This window comes from Lampris incognitus, chromosome 13 (genome assembly GCF_029633865.1).
Source record: "Lampris incognitus isolate fLamInc1 chromosome 13, fLamInc1.hap2, whole genome shotgun sequence".
NCBI classification, from domain to species: Eukaryota; Metazoa; Chordata; class Actinopteri; order Lampriformes; family Lampridae; genus Lampris; species Lampris incognitus.
This window is the reverse complement of record NC_079223.1, coordinates 28,086,343-28,104,900: the sequence shown is the minus strand read 5'-3', so window position 1 is coordinate 28,104,900 and position 18,558 is coordinate 28,086,343. Positions and strand designations below refer to the sequence as shown.

Genomic DNA, 18,558 nt, shown 5'->3' with positions numbered 1-18,558 from the left:
ACACAAAAAAAGAGAATATGTTTATTTGTACATCTCTTTGTGCTTATGTCTGCATTGTTTTGAGTATGTTTTTTTGTAAGTGTGTATATCTATTTAGGTGTTTATTTGTGTGTGTGTGTCCTCACATCAGTAGAACACCACTCCTGTATCATGGAGATGATATGTGTTAGTTTCATCTGCAGGGTGAAAGCTGCCTCCCACTCAGGCTCCATTTCTATGTGTTGTCCTACCTGCCGCACCACTGGGTCCATGCCCTGCACCAAAACAGACACACAGCAATCGACAGCAGAGCGTTAGGAATTGACAAGTCAGGGTATGAATACAACTCTCCATGTGTTAACAGGATACTAGAGAGCAGGACAGGCCAAACAGTCTGCTTTAATAATCTTAAAGATGACATAACACAGAATTATAAAGGAGAATATCTTCACATATTCAAGTTAAGTACGCAGGGAGGAAACGGATTTAGTTTGTCAAAAAGTGTAAAAAAAAAAAAATCAACACTAACAATCCAATGAATAAAAATTGGCAATAAACAATATTCCAAAACACTGAGTACTGAGTGGTAAGAGACATTACTAGGTAAATACACAGAGGGATTCCTGTACCTGCATACACTTCAACAGCTCCAAGAAAGCATCCACACCTTCCTGAAACTTCTCTCTGAGCTGCTCACTCCATTCTGTGGGTCGGCTGATCAGGACATACCTGGAGAAAAAAACAGATTCATCGCAACTAATCAGAATAATTACAATTAACTAGATTTACTGAAAATAGTATTTAGTTTCACTAGCAAAAAATATAAAATACAACTACAATGACTTAAACTAACAACATAATACAACAGTGACCAAATTAACCCCTGACTAGTCAACAGGTAGACTAGTCACCAGTGCTGTCTTGTAGTTCAGATGGGGTGTAAAGTAAAGCTTTCTGTTTGAATAAAGGCAGAGGTTTAAACTCTGGCTCTTACTTGAGGTCTCCAATGAGGCTCTGGACCCGGCGGAACTTGAAGGCCTGCTGGGCTGTGTAGCGCTCAAACTGGAACCGCCCCTGCAGGTCTCTGTGACGCAGGTGGTCCACAAAGGTTCTGATGATGGTGGTCATCAGGTTTTCCTCCACGATCAACATACGGGCCTGACCACACACACAGAGGAAAAATAACACACACACACACACACACACACACACACACAGAGAGAGGAAGCAAGAGTGAAAGCAAGAGAGAAAAGGTCAGTCTGAGCCCATTAGCGCAGACTACAGGTTCTTTTGGCGTTTTCCGAAAGGTTAATTACATTATGTGACTGGTTAAATAGTTACCATTCTAAGTAGTTGTAGGTTGGCAAGTTAACTAGCTATTATGGAAGGCAACTAAACAATCTGAAACTACGTTGTAATCCTCTGTTAAAAAGATAACTATATTGTCGCTTTGAAGTCATCTAAACCGGGTAGTTAATAATTTAACTCGTTTCACCTATGTATCTTCAAATTACCTGGTTTAGAGACCTCAAATTGATTTACCTTTTAACAGAACAGTACAGGATGAAGCGTCTTCAACTACGAGTCATGTTTACTATGTTCAGGAGAAGAGTCCATTTGAATGACCATTGTTTTGGTATTCATGACTTCAGAAGTGGAAATTTTCCATTAGCTCCAAGTTCACAAGTTGTTAAGTGATTCTTAAATGACAGAACCCGTGGAAGTCCATTTTGTGGTGGATGGTAAACATAGTTACATTGTAATTGTAGTCATACAAGAGTCTTTTAACACATTTAATAATATATCCAAGGAAAATCTTGATATTACATTACATTACATTACAGTCATTTAGCTGACACTTTTATCCAAAGCGACTTACAATAAGTGCATTTAACGTAAGAAATCAGGAGAACTACTAGTCATCAGAGGTCATAAGTGCATCTAAACAAGCATCTAAGAGCAAAACCAGTGCTAAAGTAAAAGTGCAAGAAAGAGATTTTTTTTTTGTTTAAATGAGTGAATACAATAAGTGCTAAGAACACGTAACAGGGTAGTAGTTCTTAAAGAGGTGAGTTTTCAAGCTGCGCCGAAAGATGGGCAGCGACTCTGCTGTCCTGACATCAGTGGGGAGTTCATTCCATCACTGTGGGGCCAGGACAGAAAAGAGCTGTGACCGGGTCGATCGGCAGCAGGGGCCTCTGAGCGACGGGGCAACCAGGCCTCCCGAGGCAGCAGAGCGAAGTGGTCGGACGGGGGTGTAGGGCTTGACCATGGCCTGGAGATAGGAAGGAGCTGTTCCTTTCACTGCCCTGTAGGCTAGCACCAGAGTCTTAAACTGGATGCGAACAGCTACTGGGAGCCAGTGTAGGGACATGAGAAGGGGAGTTGTGTGGGAGAACTTAGGGCGGTTGAACACCAGACGAGCTGCAGCTTTCTGAACAAGCTTCAGAGGTCTGATGGCCGACGCCGGGGCACCAGCAAGGAGGGAGTTGCTGTAGTCCAGCCGGGAGATGACCAGAGCCTGGATGAGGACTTGTGCCATCTCGTTGGTGAGGAATGGGCGAATCCTCCTGATGTTATAGAGGAGAAATCTGCAGGAGCGAGCAACCGATGAAACGTTTTCAGCAAACGACAGTTGGTCGTCCAGGATCACACCCAGATTCCTCACAGTCCGAGTTGGCGTCACCACAGTGTTACACGGTGATATTCCCAACAATCTTGTCTTTTCCTGTCGTACCTTTGCATTCTAGCTATTCGGAAGAGATTTATTGGCTAACTGTTTGGTAGCTAAGTCGTTAGCCTCCGTGAGTTCATGAGATAACGTTTGCTCGGTTGCCTGACAGCAGCATTCCCATGATTTTACCACACTTATCGTGTATCGCATGTCGCTTATTTGTAGTTTCACATGTCAAAACTACAAACTCACCAGTTCTTTTTGAAGGCAACAACAGTTTTACAACTTTTTAACACAGTGTGTTTTGGTTTGTTATATGCACGCTCTCCCCACAGCGGGCCAGACTAAATTACAATTACAATTTGGTGTGAAGAGAACAAGAGGTGTCCTTGGGATGTTTAGGTTTTATGAAGTACTTTTTGTTTTTAACAAACCTTTATTTTAATATTTATTGTGCATTATTTGTTTTTATGTGGCACTGTGGTCCGTGTGAAACGCAATCTCATTCCTCGTATGTATGAGACATGCATATGCGGAAATGACAAAAGCAGTCTAAGTCTAACTCTAAGTCTATGAGTGTGATGATTTCCAGCAAAGATTACCCAGAATGCTCTCTGATACAGACACGCATGGTACACTGCGTTATGACACATCTTCAATCACACACCTGCTATTTCCATTCAAACACATGGACGTCCCCAAATACAAGCTCAGAGGTATACCCGCTCCCCACACCAGACACAAATACACACACCAGCCTGTGGTGTACTTACCAGTGAGGGTACAGTGAACATTTGCACTGACAGGTCAGTTATGGAGAACTCTCTGTCATGGTCATCTCTGACAAAGTCGCTCTGCAAACGCTCATAATTCTGGTGGTGGGGGAAGGTGGGAGGGCAGGAGAAGAAGAGAAGAAGAGAGGTGTGTGTTTAGGAGGTGTTGACCTGGGGGGAGGGGGGGATTCACCACAGTGGGGACAGTCAAGTCAAGTCAATTTTATTTGTATAGCCCATATCACAAATTTGCCTCAAGGGGCTTTACAGCAACAGAACATCCTGTCCTTAGACTCTCATATCGGATAAGGAACAACTCCCTAAAAAAACCTTTAATGGGGAAAAAATAGGAAGAAACCTCAGGGAGAGCAACAGAGGAGGGATCTCTCTCCCAAGACAGACAACGTGCAATGGATGTTGTGTTTACACAATTGACACAATGCAACATTGAAAGAGGATAACAGAAATATAATATTATAATTATACATACATATTTTATATATATATATATACATATGTAATATTAAAATTATATTGTGGCGGACACTAGGGGCTTATGCCTCTCACCCAGCAGGACTGTGAGCTGGGGGCGTGGTTTACGTTCCCGGGCTCACTGGTGCAGGGTTGTTCCTGCTGCAGTTGGTTTTTGGAGTTGAGGAATAAACATCAAACTCGCCTTGGTCTCCTGTGTTTTTCCTCATTCCTGCCACATTGGTGACCCCGAATTGAACATGTTTGGAGCAGAAGAGAAGTGTGAATCCACTTCGGCCACGCCGCCCCAACTCTCACAGCCGGCCGTTCTCGCCGCGGCTGGGAAACTCCCAGAGTTCTGGCAGAGCGACCCGGCCTCGTGGTTCCAGTATGTCGAGGCGCTGTTCCACCTGCGTGGAATCTCCGCGGACGACTCCAGATACTATTTGGTCGTCGCTGCGCTGGACCAGCAGTCCACACGCCGGGCCATGCAGCTGTTGCGTGCCCCTCTGCAACACGATAAATACGTCGCCCTCAAACATCTTCTGCTCCGGAGGTACAGCCTATCTACCGCAGAGAGGGCAGATAGAATCCTTTCCCTATCCGGTTTGGGCGACGGGACAGCTGTGGATCTCATGGACAATATGCTGTCGCTGCTAGGCTCAGACGAAGGTGGGTTCCTTTTCCCGCACGTTTTCCTGCGACAGCTCCCGTCTCCTGTGCGCGTGGCTTTGGCTAACTCCCCGTGTCTGGCCGCTGGTGACTGCCGAGGTTTGGCTGAGGAGGCCGATCGGGTCCTGCTGGCTACCAGACGGTTCTCTGTGCAGAGTGTGGCATTGGAGCCTCTGCAGCCGACGTCGGAGGACGTGGACCCGGCAGTGGTGGCTGAAGTGACTGCCCGGAGACAGCGCGGGAGCGGCCTCTGTTTCTTCCACCAGTGGTTCGGCAGCAAAGCGAGGCGCTGCGTCCCTCCGTGCACGTTTGAGGCGGCGGGAAACTCCAGGGCCAGCGCTCAGTAGCAGCTGTGGGCGCTGGTGGACGTAGTGAGCTGCTCTTCATTAAGGACACGATGTCAGGAAGACAGTTTCTGGTGGACTCAGGCTCGCAAAAGAGCCTACTCCCTCCTGCTAAGACAGACAGGTCGGCCGAAGGCGGAGGCCCACAGTTAAGTGCAGCTAACGGTTCGTCCATTGCGACGTTTGGCACAAAGTTGGTGACTGTTTGCTTCCACGGGCGCCATTTTGAGTGGGACTTTGTAGTGGCCGCCATTACTGTTCCTATTATCGGCGCGGATTTTCTGTGTGCTAATGGTCTGCTGGTTGATGTTGCAAACCGCCGTTTAATTGATGCTGTGTCTTTCGCCACTGTTCCATGCAAGACAGGGGGAGCCGGGCCGTTAACACACGCTAACTTTTTAGCATTAGGTGATGTTTTTCAGCGTTTGCTGGCGGATTTTCCATCGGTGACTACGCCTGCCTTTTCCACCGCGGTTACTAAACACGGGGTAGAACATTTCATTCCCACTCTGGGACTGCCAGTTTTTGCGCGCGCGCAGCGCCTCAATGCAGTAAAATTAGCTATAGCTAAGGAGGAGTTCACCATCATGGAGCGTCTGGGTATAGTGAGGCGTTCCAACAGCCCGTGGGCCTCACCGCTTCACATGGTGCCCAAGGCGGATGGGTCGTGGCGGCCTTGTGGCGATTTTCGCCACCTGAACAACGTCACCGCCAATGACCGCTATCCCATCCCACACATACAGGACTTTTCCATATGCCTGGCAGGTACCACTATTTTCTCTAAGGTGGACCTGGTGCACGGCTATCATCAGGTTCCCGTGCGCGCAGAGAACGTGCCCAAGAGCGCAGTGATCACCCCGTTTGGGCTTTTTGAGTTCATGCGCATGCCTTTTGGCTTGAAGGGGGCAGCACAAACCTTTCAGAGGCTGATGGACTCGGTGTTGCGTGACCTTGCTTTCGTGTTCGTTTATCTCGACGACATATTAGTGGCCAGTCCGTCGGCTGAAGAGCACCTGGTGCACCTGAAACAGGTTTTCCGTCGTCTGGACGAACACGGCCTGATAGTCAACCCGGCCAAGTGTCAGTTTGGACTGCCGGTGATTGACTTCTTGGGTCACCGCATTTCACCGCAAGGCACGGTCCCGTTGCCTTCTAAGGTGCAAGCGGTGGCGGAATTTCCCCGCCCAGTCTCTGTTAAGACATTGCAGGAATTCTTCGGCATGGTGAATTTCTATAACCGTTTCCTCCCTTGCGCTGCCCACCTCCTTCAGCCACTTTACGAAGCCCTGCGGCTTAAGAAGGCTAACGACCCTGTCGACTGGACTCCCGAACAGGTCCAGGCCTTTGACGGAGCTAAGTGTGCCCTGGCTAACGCTGCCCTCCTCGCCCATCCCACACCCACGGCGTCCATAGCTTTAACAACCGATGCGTCTGACATAGCCGTGGGGGCTATGGTTGAACAGCGTGTGGCGAAAGTGTGGCAGCCACTCGCATTTTTTAGCCGCAAACTGCGGGATAGCGAGCGCAAGTACAGCATTTTTGACCGGGAGTTGCTGGCACTGCACCTTGCAACCCGGCATTTCCACTTCCTGCTGGAGGGTTGCCCATTCACGGCTTATGTGGATCATAAGCCGCTGACTTTTGCCATGTCCAAGGTGACTGAGCCGTGGTCTGCTCGTCAACAGCGCCACCTAGCGGCGATCTCCTAGTTCACAACGGACATTCAGCATGTGGCCGGGAAGTCCAACCCTGTTGCTGATTGTCTGTCGTGTGTGCTTGTGTGTCCTGTGCACCTCGGTGTGGATTTCTCCACTATGGCTGTCGACCAGCCCAGCGACCCGGACGTCCTTGCCCTTAGGTCAACGCGTACCGGTCTCAAGCTAGAGGACGCTGTGATGCAGGAAGGCAGTCCTGCCCTCCTTTGCGATGTCTCCACTGACCGTCCCCGCCCCATTGTTCCAGTGGCCTGGCGCCGTCGAGTTTTCGATTCGATTCACTCCCTCTCGCACCCTGGAGTTCGGGCGTCGGTGAAGTTGGTCGGTTCCAAGTTCGTCTGGCCTGGCCTCCGCAAGGACGTCAAGGGGTGGGCAGCTGCATGTGTAGCGTGCCAGCGCGCTAAGGTCCACCAGCACACTAAATCGCCCCTCGAACCATTTCCGATCCCGGCCAGACGTTTCGACCACGTGCATGTGGACCTGGTGGGCCCTCTACCTTCTTCACAGGGTTTTACGCACCTGCTCACAATGGTAGATCGGACCACCAGGTGGCCAGAGGCTGTCCCTCTATCCTCCACAACATCCTCGGATGTTGCACACGCTTTTCTTTCCTCCTGGGTCGCCCGTTTCGGCACTCCGTCAGATATCACCTCAGACAGGGGCCCCCAGTTCGTGTCAGAGCTCTGGTCGGCGCTTGCGTGATCCTTGGGTGTGCAGGTACACCGCACTACCGCATATCACCCTCAGGCTAACGGGTTGTGTGAACGTTTTCACCGGTCGCTCAAGGCAGCGCTGCGCTCTCGGATAGTAACTGGGTGGATCGTTTATCTTGGGTTATGCTCGGGTTGCGTTCGGCTCCTAAGGAGGACCTCGACGCGTCACCTGCTGAGCTGGTGCTCGGTCAGCCGCTCCGCGTCCCTGGGGAATTTTTGCCTGGGAGTTCCGCTCCTCGACCCCGTCCGGCCGTTTATCCTTTTTTGTCCGACAGCACTCGGGTTCCAGGCCCCGTTCACCACTTTTTTCCGCGGTCGTTCGTGCCTGCGGAGCTCATGTCGGCTCGTTTTGTTTTTGTACGGCATGATGCTCACCGCTCGCCCCTCCATACGATGGCCCATTTCGGGTTCTTGAGACGGTTGCTAAGGGTTTTGTGCTAGATATGGGTGGGCGTAGGGAGCGTGTCACGGTTGATAGGCTTAAACCGGCGCACAGGGTGGCAGGCGAAGTTGTGTTTCCGGCCCAGGTTCCCCGTCGGGGTCGTCCTCCTTCCAGGACCCCGGCAGTGTCTTCACGGGTTCAGCGTTCTGCTTCTCAGCCGGCTTTGGACTGTGTTTCACCTACTGTTTCAGCTGAGGGACGGCGCAGCCGTTATGGCAGGCTGCTTAAGCCTCCAGTGAGACACTAATTTTCTTTCCAGGAGTCCCTTCTGGGTGTTCGGGGGGGGGGGGGGGCTGTGTGGCGGACACTAGGGGCTATGCCTCTCACCCAGCAGGACTGTGAGCTGGGGGCGTGGTTTACGTTCCCGGGCTCGCCGGTGCAGGGTTGTTCCTGCTGCAGTTGGTTTTTGGAGTTGAGGAATAAACATCAAACTCGCCTTGGTCTCCTGTGTTTTTCCTCATTCCTGCCACAATATATTAATTATATACATATATTATATTATATTATATCATATTATATTATAATTACAAGTCCTGAACAGAGAGATCGCTGATTATACATTCATGGTCGTACTCCATAAAATCTGTCTGGAGGCATCTGCAGTTCTACAGGAGGAGGGGGGACATTCACCTCCGAGTCAAAGGTCACTGGCAGACACCCCCCCCCACGCCCCCGAAAAAATAAACAAACAAAAAAACTTCTCAACCCCTTTGGTGGGACGAACAGCCACAACCTTGCCTCTCTACTATTTGGCATTGACTTACAACAGAGCGCAGAAATCTACCTTCATCTGGTACAACAAGACGACATGGTACCAGTACAAGTATGTCTTTACCCATGTAACTAAAACTAACCACAGGTCTCTATCTAGGTGAGAATACTGCTAAGCTAAACTAAAATAATCATCTTCAGGGTTGTGGCTATAAATAAAACTATCATATACTATTATGAGTGTAGTTTACAAAAATACTGTCTAATATGGAATGACATTGTTATGGTGCTGCTGTAAAAGCTCCAGTGATCAGAGACTGTCAGGGATCAGGCCTCTGTTAAAATGGAGGTTAATCTTCTGGCCCTGATGGCTTCTTAGACAGAACACAGCAACACCTCTGAGGGTTTCTAAGCTGTTGGCCTGAGTGATGTGCCAAGCTGACACAGTCCAGGAGGCTTATACAGGCAAAGACTTGGGGTCACTGAGTCAAACAGGATGACGGAGGATAGGAAACATTCTTTGTTTTTCCATATAAGTTACTGGACCAAACAGCAAACATGACTAACATTCAACTCACACCTGACAGGATATCATCCCTGTCATGACAGTGCTGATTGGAACTGAAAGAGTCTGGTCTCATAAGAGACCCAAACATCTCTGGACAGCATTTTGCTGCTGAAGAGGCAGCGCCTTCTCCTGTCACTGACTGGGGGCGGGGACTACAGGATGAGCTGAATTAAGAACCACAGGAAGCTGAAGCGGTCTGAGGCTATGCTGGTTGAAATGGATGTGAGACGTTTGTGGAGGATTTTACCTTGGCAAACTGGATGGCAAAGATCTTCTTATATTTGAGGTCCATGAGAAGGCTGCTCATCAGCAGCTGGTGGTAGACATTTCGGGCTCCTGAGGGAGAAGAGATTACACAGCCAGGATACATCAAAGGAGCAGAATGTCTAAAACGACAATACACTAAACACACAAAGAACAAGACAAAACCCACCAGAAAGGTTTGACTTTCTTCATCCACTGGAGCACAAGCTAGGAGTCATCAGGACACTGTACCACCAAGCTGACAACGTCCCCACCGACACAATGGCCGGGGAAGGGGAGAAACCCCACATTAAACAGGCCCGGATTAAGTATGGTTATCCTAACTGGGTGTTTGTCAAAGCCAGGAAGACACCCAAACAGTGCACCAGCCAATCGAAGAGAGGAGAAGGGCAACAGCTGTCTAAGCGTAAACAAGTGGTGATTCCATATGTGGCAGGAGTGTTGGAAAAGCTGAGATGTGTATTTTCAAAACACTGCATCTCAGTTGCTTTCAAACTCCAAAACATGCTGCACCAGAAGTTGGTCCACCCAAGGATCGGGTTCCCTGGCACAAACAGAACAATACAGTGTACACTGTTAAGTGCCAGGACAATTGGAGTGACTTGTACATTGGGGAAACTAAACAAACACTGGCCAAAAGAATGGCACAACACAGGAGAGCTAACAGTCAGGCCAGGACTCTGCAGTCTACACCCATCTACAGGCCAGTGGCCACTCTTTCAGGGATGAGGATGTGCACATCCTTGATAGGGAGGAACGATGGTTTGAATGGGGAGTCATAGAAGGCAGCTATGTGAAGAGGGAATGACCATCCCTGAACTGAGGGGGAGGTCTAAGAGTACATCTGTCATCATCTTACAATGCTGTGATTGCAACAATCCCTAATCCTCTGTGAATAGTGCACATGATCAATGGTCACACCTGTATTTGCATGTGAAACTGGTTATTGGTTTTGGTCATTAGGCACTGTATTGTTTATAAGGGTGGGGATACCTGCAGTCAATTTAGACTGAAGATGTCATTTAGTTGAGTGATGAAATGTTTCTGTCAATAAACGTTGTATCCAGATGAACTGATTCAACCTTCTTTGACCACCAGAAAAGAGGATTTAACTTTCTGAACATGGATCAGGAATCCCCAAACAAATACTCCACTGAATGGTCTGTGGACTGACTGCTTGGACTGTTTTTGATCTTATCAAGCGACCCTGAGGCTGTTTTATAGGTTTAAAGTTGCCTGGCTTTCATGTTTCAGTTTGCAAGTAACAAAAATACCACATTAACAATAAACGAGAGGCAACAAAATTCGCTGGTGGAAAATGATAAATGGCCAAAAGTAATAATAAAAAAAAAAGTATTTGGTTTTACTCAAACCAAATGACCTAGACCATTTCTCAGTCTCCTCTTCAGTGCATATGTCTTTTAATCACCTCAACATTTATCAAGTCATATTTGTGATTCCACCCTTTTAAGACTCCTTAATCAACTCATCTGAGATGTCACAGGGAGTTGCATTAGTTCATCTGGACACAACGATTATTGAGAGAAAGTTTCATCACTCATCTAAGTGACCTCTTCGGTCTCAACTGACTGCTGGTATCCCCACCCTTATAAACCATACAGTGGCATAACCTTGGGGTGGACCAATTTCAGTCGCAGTTGTTTTGGGGTTTGAAAGCAACTGAGACACGTTGTTTGGAAAATATGCATCTCAACTGTTCCAACACTCCCGTCACATATGGAATCACCACAGGTTTATGCTTAGGCAGCTGTTGTCCTTCTCCTCTCTTCGACTGGCTGGTGCACCGGTCGGGCATCTTCCTGGCTTTGACAAACACCCAGTTCGGCTAACCACGCTTAACCAGGGCCTGTTTAATGTGGGATTTCTCCCCTTCCCCGGATGCTGTGTCAGTAGGGACGTTGTCAACTCGTTGGTACATCATCCTGATGACTCCTAGAATGTGCTCCAGTGGATGATGAGAGTCAAACCTTAAGTACTGATCAGTATGTGTTGGTATATGGTAAACATCAATAATCAAATGTCCCCCATCACCAATTGCAATTTCACAGTCTAAGAAGGTTAACCGGTCATTTTTCACATCCTCCCCGGTGAACTTGATGTGGTTGTCCACAGAGTTATCGTGGTCGGTGAAATGTGGTACATCGTGAGATTTAATTTTAGCCCAGGTGTCATCCACAAATCTGAACTAATGGCTAGGTAGTGTCCCTGGATAGGGCATCAGAGCCCTCTTTTCCATTTCCTCCACATACAAGTTGGCCACTATAGATAAGACTGGGGAATCCATTGTACACCCATGCTTCTGCCTATAGTACTGCCCCCAGTATGTGAAGCACGTGGACTGAAGACACAGCTTCAGGAGCAGACACACTTGGTTAATGTTAAGGGTGGTCCTATTGCTAAGGATGGGGTTGTATTGAAATTTCATATGGACTACCTCGACTGCTTCATCAACAGAACGCACGTGAAGAAAGACATAACATTGTAAGAGACTATTGTTTCATCCCCCTCCATAATAACATCCCTCACCTTATCCACAAAATCCATAGTGTTCTGTGCTCATCTGAGATGTGCTAAACCACTTCGTTTGTTAGTCAGTTTTTAAATTCATTCATTTATGCCACTTTTAAATTCCTTTTTTTCTCATCAATCTACACACAATACCCAATAATGACAAAGCGAAAAAGGTTTTGTAGAAATTTTTGCAAATTTAGTAAAAATAAAAGACTGAAATATTGCATGTACACAAGTATTCACACCCTTCGCTATGACACTCAAAATTGAGCTCAGGTTCATCCCGTTTCCACTGATCATCCTTGAGATGTTTCTACATCTTGATTGGAGTCCACCTGTAGTAAATTCAATTGATTGGAGATGATTTGGAAAGGCACACACCTGTCTACATAAGGTCCCACTGTTGACAGTGCATGTCAGAGCAGAAACCAAGCCATGAAGTCAAAGGAATTGTCTGTGGACCTCTGAGACAGGACTGTATCGAGGCACAGATCTGGGGAAGGGTACAAAAAAATTTCTTCAGCTTTGAAGGTCCCGACGAGCACAGTGGTCTCCATCATTCGTAAATGGAAGAAGTTTGGATCCACCAGGACTCTTCCTAGAGCTGACCACCCAGCCAAACTGAGTAATCGGGGGAGAAGGGCCATGGTCAGGGAAGTGACCAAGAACCCGATGGTCACTCTGACAGAGCTCCAGCGTTCCTCTGTGGAGATGGGAGAACCTTCCAGAAGGACAACCATCTCTGCAGCACTCCACCAATAAGGCCTTTATGGTAGAGTGGCCAGACGGAAGCCTCTGCTCAGTAAAAGGCACATGACAGCCCGCTTGGAGTTTGCCAGAAAGCACCTAAAGGACTCTCAGACCATGAGAAACAAGATTCTCTGGTCTGATGAAACCAAGATTGAACTCTTTGGCCTGAATGCCAAACGTCACGTGTGGAGGAAACCAGGCACCTCTCATCACCTTGCTAATACCATTACTACAGTGAAGCATGGTGGTGGCAGCATCATGCTGTGGGGATGTTTTTCAGCGGCAGGAACTGGGAGACTAATCAGGATCGAGGGAAAGATGAATGGAGCAAGGTACAGAGAGATCCTTGATGAAAACCTGCTCCAGAGCGCTCAGACTGGGGTCAAGGTTTACCTTTCAACACGACAATGACCCTAAGCACACAGCCAAGACAACGAAGGAGTGGCTTCAGGACAAGTCTGTGAATGCCCTTGAGTGGCCCAGCCAGAGCCCAGACTTGAACCCCATTGAACATCTCTGGAAAGACCTGAAAATAGCTGTGCAGCGATACTCCCCATCTAACCTTACAGAGCTTGAGAGGATCTGCAGAGAAGAATGGGAGAAATACCCCAAATATAGGTGTGCCAAGCTTGTAGCTTCATACCCAAGAAGACTTGAGGCTGTAATCGCTGCCAAGGGTACCTCAATCAAGTACTGAGTAAAGGGTGTGAATACTTATGTACATGCAATATTTCCGTTTTTTACTTTTAATACATTTTCAAAAATTTCTACAAAACCTTTTTCGCTTTGTCATTATGGGGTATTGTATGTAGATTGATGAGGAATAAAAGGAATTTAATCCATTTTGGAATAAGGCTGTAACATAACAAAATGTGGGGAAAGTGAAGGGATGTGAATACTTTCCGGATGCACTGTATGTATTTCTATTACTTTTATCCTTCTCTTTAGTGTATTCCTCATCTGTTTACCTTTCCACATCTTGGAGTCACAGAGCATTAAGATGTCAACCAGAGAAGAGTTTTCTCCCTCTGGAGCTTTCTGCAGTCCCACCTGACACAAGATCCTCCTCAGTCCATCTACACGCACACACACAAAATAACAAATGAATGCAAACTGACAGTAATGATCAAAGTGGGACTTTTAACTGTCAGAGATGAGAGACTAGGAAATGAAACTAGGAGACTAACCCGAGTATGCTATAATGTGTCCTAGCCAGGTGAGGACCTTGAGAGCGAAGCACTGATGAGCCACAACAGAAGAGTGCATGACCTGAACCCTGAGGGGCTTGGACTGACGACTGGTATTCCTCTAAATGCATGCACACACACACACACACACACACACACACACACACACACACACACACACACACACACACACACACAGGATTTTAAAAAATTTAAATCTACTGACCTTAACAAAATAAGAACGTTACATGGGTATTATATAACACAAAGTATATTATGCTTTTGAAAAAACTAAAAGATCAATGATTTTAGACATAAGTTGAAAGGTTTGAATAAAAGATATATGGTTAAGACCTGGGTCAGTCAGTCTGACTTTGATTGACAGGTGTGCAAAGACTCACCACGATGACAGACTTGGCCTGTTCACAGAACTGGAAATCTCCAAACCGCACCGACTTCCTGCCCTGGAGAGAAACCACAGACCCATCAGAACCCAAGCCAGACCCTTCAGAACCCAAACCAGACACCTGTCGGGTCCAGGCAAAGTCTATCTTTCTGGTAGGTAAAGAAGTTTCAACATATTAGAAAATTGCCTTGGTGGGAAACCAATAACGGAACACAACAATTAAAGCAGATAAAAATGACAAACATTTGACATTTTCTACACAAAAACATCTATGCACTTCAAACTGATTTAACATCTAAATACCTATTTTGCCTGGAAGTAAAGAGTTATGAGGTGGTGGGAATCTTTTCATACAATAATCTATCAACTATCATCAGCTATAATAATGTTTCGACATACTGCACTGATAAAAAACACTATAACATCAAATCAGAGGGAATATTGTCCTTATAGTCTTTTTAACTCTCCACTACACAATAAGAAAATAACTTAAATCTAAAACATCTCTCTGAAGTGACTGGGAGAATATCTCAGCAGACAGTCTGAGCAAGATGTTGGACTTACATCTCGGTCCACGGTGGTGGCGAAGCTCACAGCTTCTTTCTGTGTGCAGTTGACTGCTTTTTGCAGCGTATAGATCACCTGTTCATACGTGTGCACTTCATCATTAAACAGCATGCAGTAATATGTGTCTCCACGGTCCCTAAAGAGAGAGAGAGAGACAGACAGACAGACAGACAGACAGACAGACAGACAGACAGACAGACAGACAGACAGACAGACAGACAGACAGACAGACAGACACACACACACACACACACACACACACACACACACAGGATGACAAGGAAGGAGAGACAGACAGACAGATAGATGTTAATACATGCAGTACATACAGCAAATGTATCCGTTGATCTACTTAACTATAAATGTCAGCATTTCTAATGTCCTATTCACACGGGACAAGTATTACCTGGGGACCTCTAGTAATTTGTAATAATTGCAGAGGTCAACTGTGATCTTTTTTTTTTGGGGGGGTGGGTTCCCCCTTTTTTTCTCCCCAATTGTATCCAGCCAACTACCCTACTCTTCCAAGCTGTCCCGGTCACTGCCCCACCCCCTCTGGTGATCTGGGGAGGGCTGCAGACTACCACATGTCTCCTCCGATACATGTGGAGTCGCCAGCCGCTTCTTTTCACCTGACAGTGAGGAATTTCGCCAGGGAGACATAGCACGTGGAACGATCACGCTATTTCCCCCAGTTCCCCCTCCCCCACGAACAGGCGCCCCAACTGACCAGAGGAAGCGCTAGTGCAGCAACCAGGACACACACCCGCATCCAGCTTCCCACCCACAGACACAGCCAATTGTGTCTGTAGAGACATCTGACCAAACCGGAGCTAACATGGGGATTTGATCCGACAATCCCGGTGTTGGTAGGCAACAGAATAGACCACTATGCTACCCGGATGCCTGTCGTCTGTGATATTAATCCTGTGCGAATCGGCCATGTCCGTAATTTGTAGAAATTCCAGTGCACATTACCTACCATATTTTGGCAAACACAGAGGTTGTCTGATAATATTAACATTTTTACACCATTTTTGGTGCAAATTCGGGAGGCTCATCTCACTACACAGCATGGAGACCCATTCACAGAAAGAGCAAGCTCATATCCATCAGAAAAGCGAAAACTCTGCAATGAAAGTGAGGACCAGCACGCATCGGCTGAGGTGGGATCCCAGCCCCTCGGGCACCAGGCACACTAGTGGCCCATCTTGCCCGCACCGTCGGGGGGGTGGCACATGAGCACATGCGATCAGACCCGAAAGATGGTGAACTATGCCTGGTCAGAGTGAAGCCAGAGGAAGATTTTAGAAGTGGATGTTAGGTGGAGCCTTGACATTTTCATTCATATCCACAGGATAATGTCAGTAAATTCGAGTAAAATAGAGACTTCGCTTATCCCATATGAATGCGCTGCACCAAACACAGACGTAGGGGGGGGTAATTTCTAAATCACGAGGTCCCCAGGTAACACCAGTCCCATGCAAATAAGCAAAGTCTGTATTTTATTCGAATTTAGTAACATTATCTCCCAGCTATTATTGAAAATGTCAAGGCTCCGCCTAACATCCACTTCTGAAATCTTCCTCTGGCTTCGCCCTGCCCAGGCATAGTTCACCATCACGCGCTAACACACCACCTCCCCAACGGTGCGGGCGAGATGGGCCGGTGGTGCGCCCGGTGCTGGGATCCCACCTCAGTCGGCATGTGCTGGCCCTCACTTTCATGCAGCGACTTCGCTCTTCTGGTGGGTTTGAGCTTGCGCTTTCTGTGAATGGGCCTCCATGCCGTGTGGCAAGCTAAGCCTCCTGTATTTGCACCCAAAATGCTGTCAAAACTTTCATTTTTAATTTCCACCACAGCCTCCATAATTCTCGACCGGGAAATAGGCATAAAAAAGGTGTGGAGAAAACAAAAAACCTTGATTTAAAGAAGAAAATAAAAAAACAACCCCAAATTACCAAGAAGCCAATTCACACATAACTAATACTACCTAGAACAAATTTGTGCTGGAATTTTTACTTTACAAATTATGGACACGACCAATTCGCACGGGATTAAGAGCACAGACGATCTCCACAATTATTACAAATTACTAGAGGTCCCCTGGTAATACTAGTCCTGTGCGAATAGGACATAAACAAGAACACTCGTAATTTGTGTGTTTGTGTGTATGTGTGTGGGTGCAGGTGCGTACAAAGGCTCCAGGCCCTCTGGTAGAAGGTCCTCCATGTCCCAGGTCAACATGTCCACAGCATACTTCAACATGACAGAGAAGATGTTGTAACCGCGGGCAACCAGGTCAGCTGAAAGCGGGGTTATGGGATCCTGAAGGGGACAAACAAAGTTAACTAAAGCTCTCCTCTCTAACCACATACTGCTGACATGCCATTTAACAAGCCACATAATCCGATTGCACCTTTGGTTAGACTAGACAGTTCTATAGTATCACAATGTCAGTGATTAAGTTGGGGTTGATGGTAATGTGGACGTTAATTAAACCATCAAGGAGGGCAATGTTGAGCATGACTATGGTGTAAACGTGTCCGCAATTTTTACAATGTCAAAAAGACCTACAAAAGAACAGAGAGAAAGCGGGGTGTCGAAAAAGACTATCTCAAACTTCATGGCTAACTGCGAGGCAGATGCTAATACTAAAAGTATGGAGGTGCTAGGCAAAGCAATGGAAACTATTCAAGCTTCCACTGGCTCATTTTGGGAGGAAAACCAAGCATCCACCGCTTCCCTGCATGCAACATTGAATTCATACAGTCAGCAAATTACTGATGTGGAAGATGGACTGAATCAGTTCGACGATAGAATTAATACCAGGGCTTCAGATTAACTTTTTACATTGGTTACACTGGTGTGCCTAACTTTTTCAGTTAGGTGCACCAGCACATAATTTAGGTGCATCCAAAATTTTTCACCGTACCTTTTGACACTGCATTTTTGTCAGTGCCCATACACATTGGTAATTTCTTAACATATTATGTAAATGATTGTAAACAATAATAAAAGGTACAGATAATTTTTTTTCTTTATCTAAATCACACCACACTCAACAAGAAATCACGATAACCTCAATTGTTTAAAATATAAACTTAAAAAGCGCTGATGTTTAAAGTGCGTGACAAACTCAAACAAATAAATCAAACTCAAATAACTCAACAAATATGTGCGCTGCTCTCAGCTTCTTACGTAGTATACCCCTCAGCTGGCCCAGGGGCACTGCAGCTTTTTTTTTTTTGACAATAAAATAATCAATAGTTCTCTTCATTATGAATTACTGGTATGTTTTAAGGTTGTGATGTCACTCGAGGAGGCGTACAGGGCACAGTTTCACACATACACATGTGCTTAATTTTTCCAACCTGCATTCCGTGAAGGCCCGCCCTACTCTACCTCTGATTGGCTAGTACTTGTTCCCTTCATTCGTTAGGTTTAGGCATGAGGAGTGTGAGATGGTTAGTGTAAGAACATCAGGGTCAGAGCCAACCAGAGGTAGAGTAGGATGTCTTTGTAGAATGCGGGTGGGGAAAATAACCCCCCCACACACACACACACACTAGGGCTATCAGACCAACTCTTGAGATTCAAATCTGCACTGGAGTTGAAAAAAATTCAGCTCTTGGATCCCAAATCATGCTTCGAACCAGAAAAGTGCATCATGGTTGATTTTTGTTAATTTAAAAATATAATGTAATTTAATGGTGTAGGTATTAACTCATGTTTTTATTAAAAAATAAAATTAACGTCAATTTCAAAGATGAAATTGATACATTGATAG

General features: G+C 46.5%; 1 protein-coding gene across 1 annotated transcript in view; it reads right to left on the bottom strand.

The window, feature by feature from the left end:
- The window catches only part of ubr2 (ubiquitin protein ligase E3 component n-recognin 2), a 63,794-nt gene that overhangs the window by 36,552 nt on the left and 8,684 nt on the right, over positions 1-18,558 (bottom strand). The window contains exons 5-14 of the mRNA XM_056292399.1: positions 16,966-17,096; positions 14,766-14,904; positions 14,197-14,259; positions 13,796-13,916; positions 13,577-13,684; positions 9,310-9,398; positions 3,427-3,525; positions 974-1,137; positions 609-708; positions 126-254 (exon numbers count right to left, since the gene is read on the bottom strand). Of these exons, the coding sequence (XP_056148374.1) occupies positions 126-254; positions 609-708; positions 974-1,137; positions 3,427-3,525; positions 9,310-9,398; positions 13,577-13,684; positions 13,796-13,916; positions 14,197-14,259; positions 14,766-14,904; positions 16,966-17,096 (1,143 nt within the window). The remainder of the gene's footprint in view (positions 1-125; positions 255-608; positions 709-973; positions 1,138-3,426; positions 3,526-9,309; positions 9,399-13,576; positions 13,685-13,795; positions 13,917-14,196; positions 14,260-14,765; positions 14,905-16,965; positions 17,097-18,558) is intronic.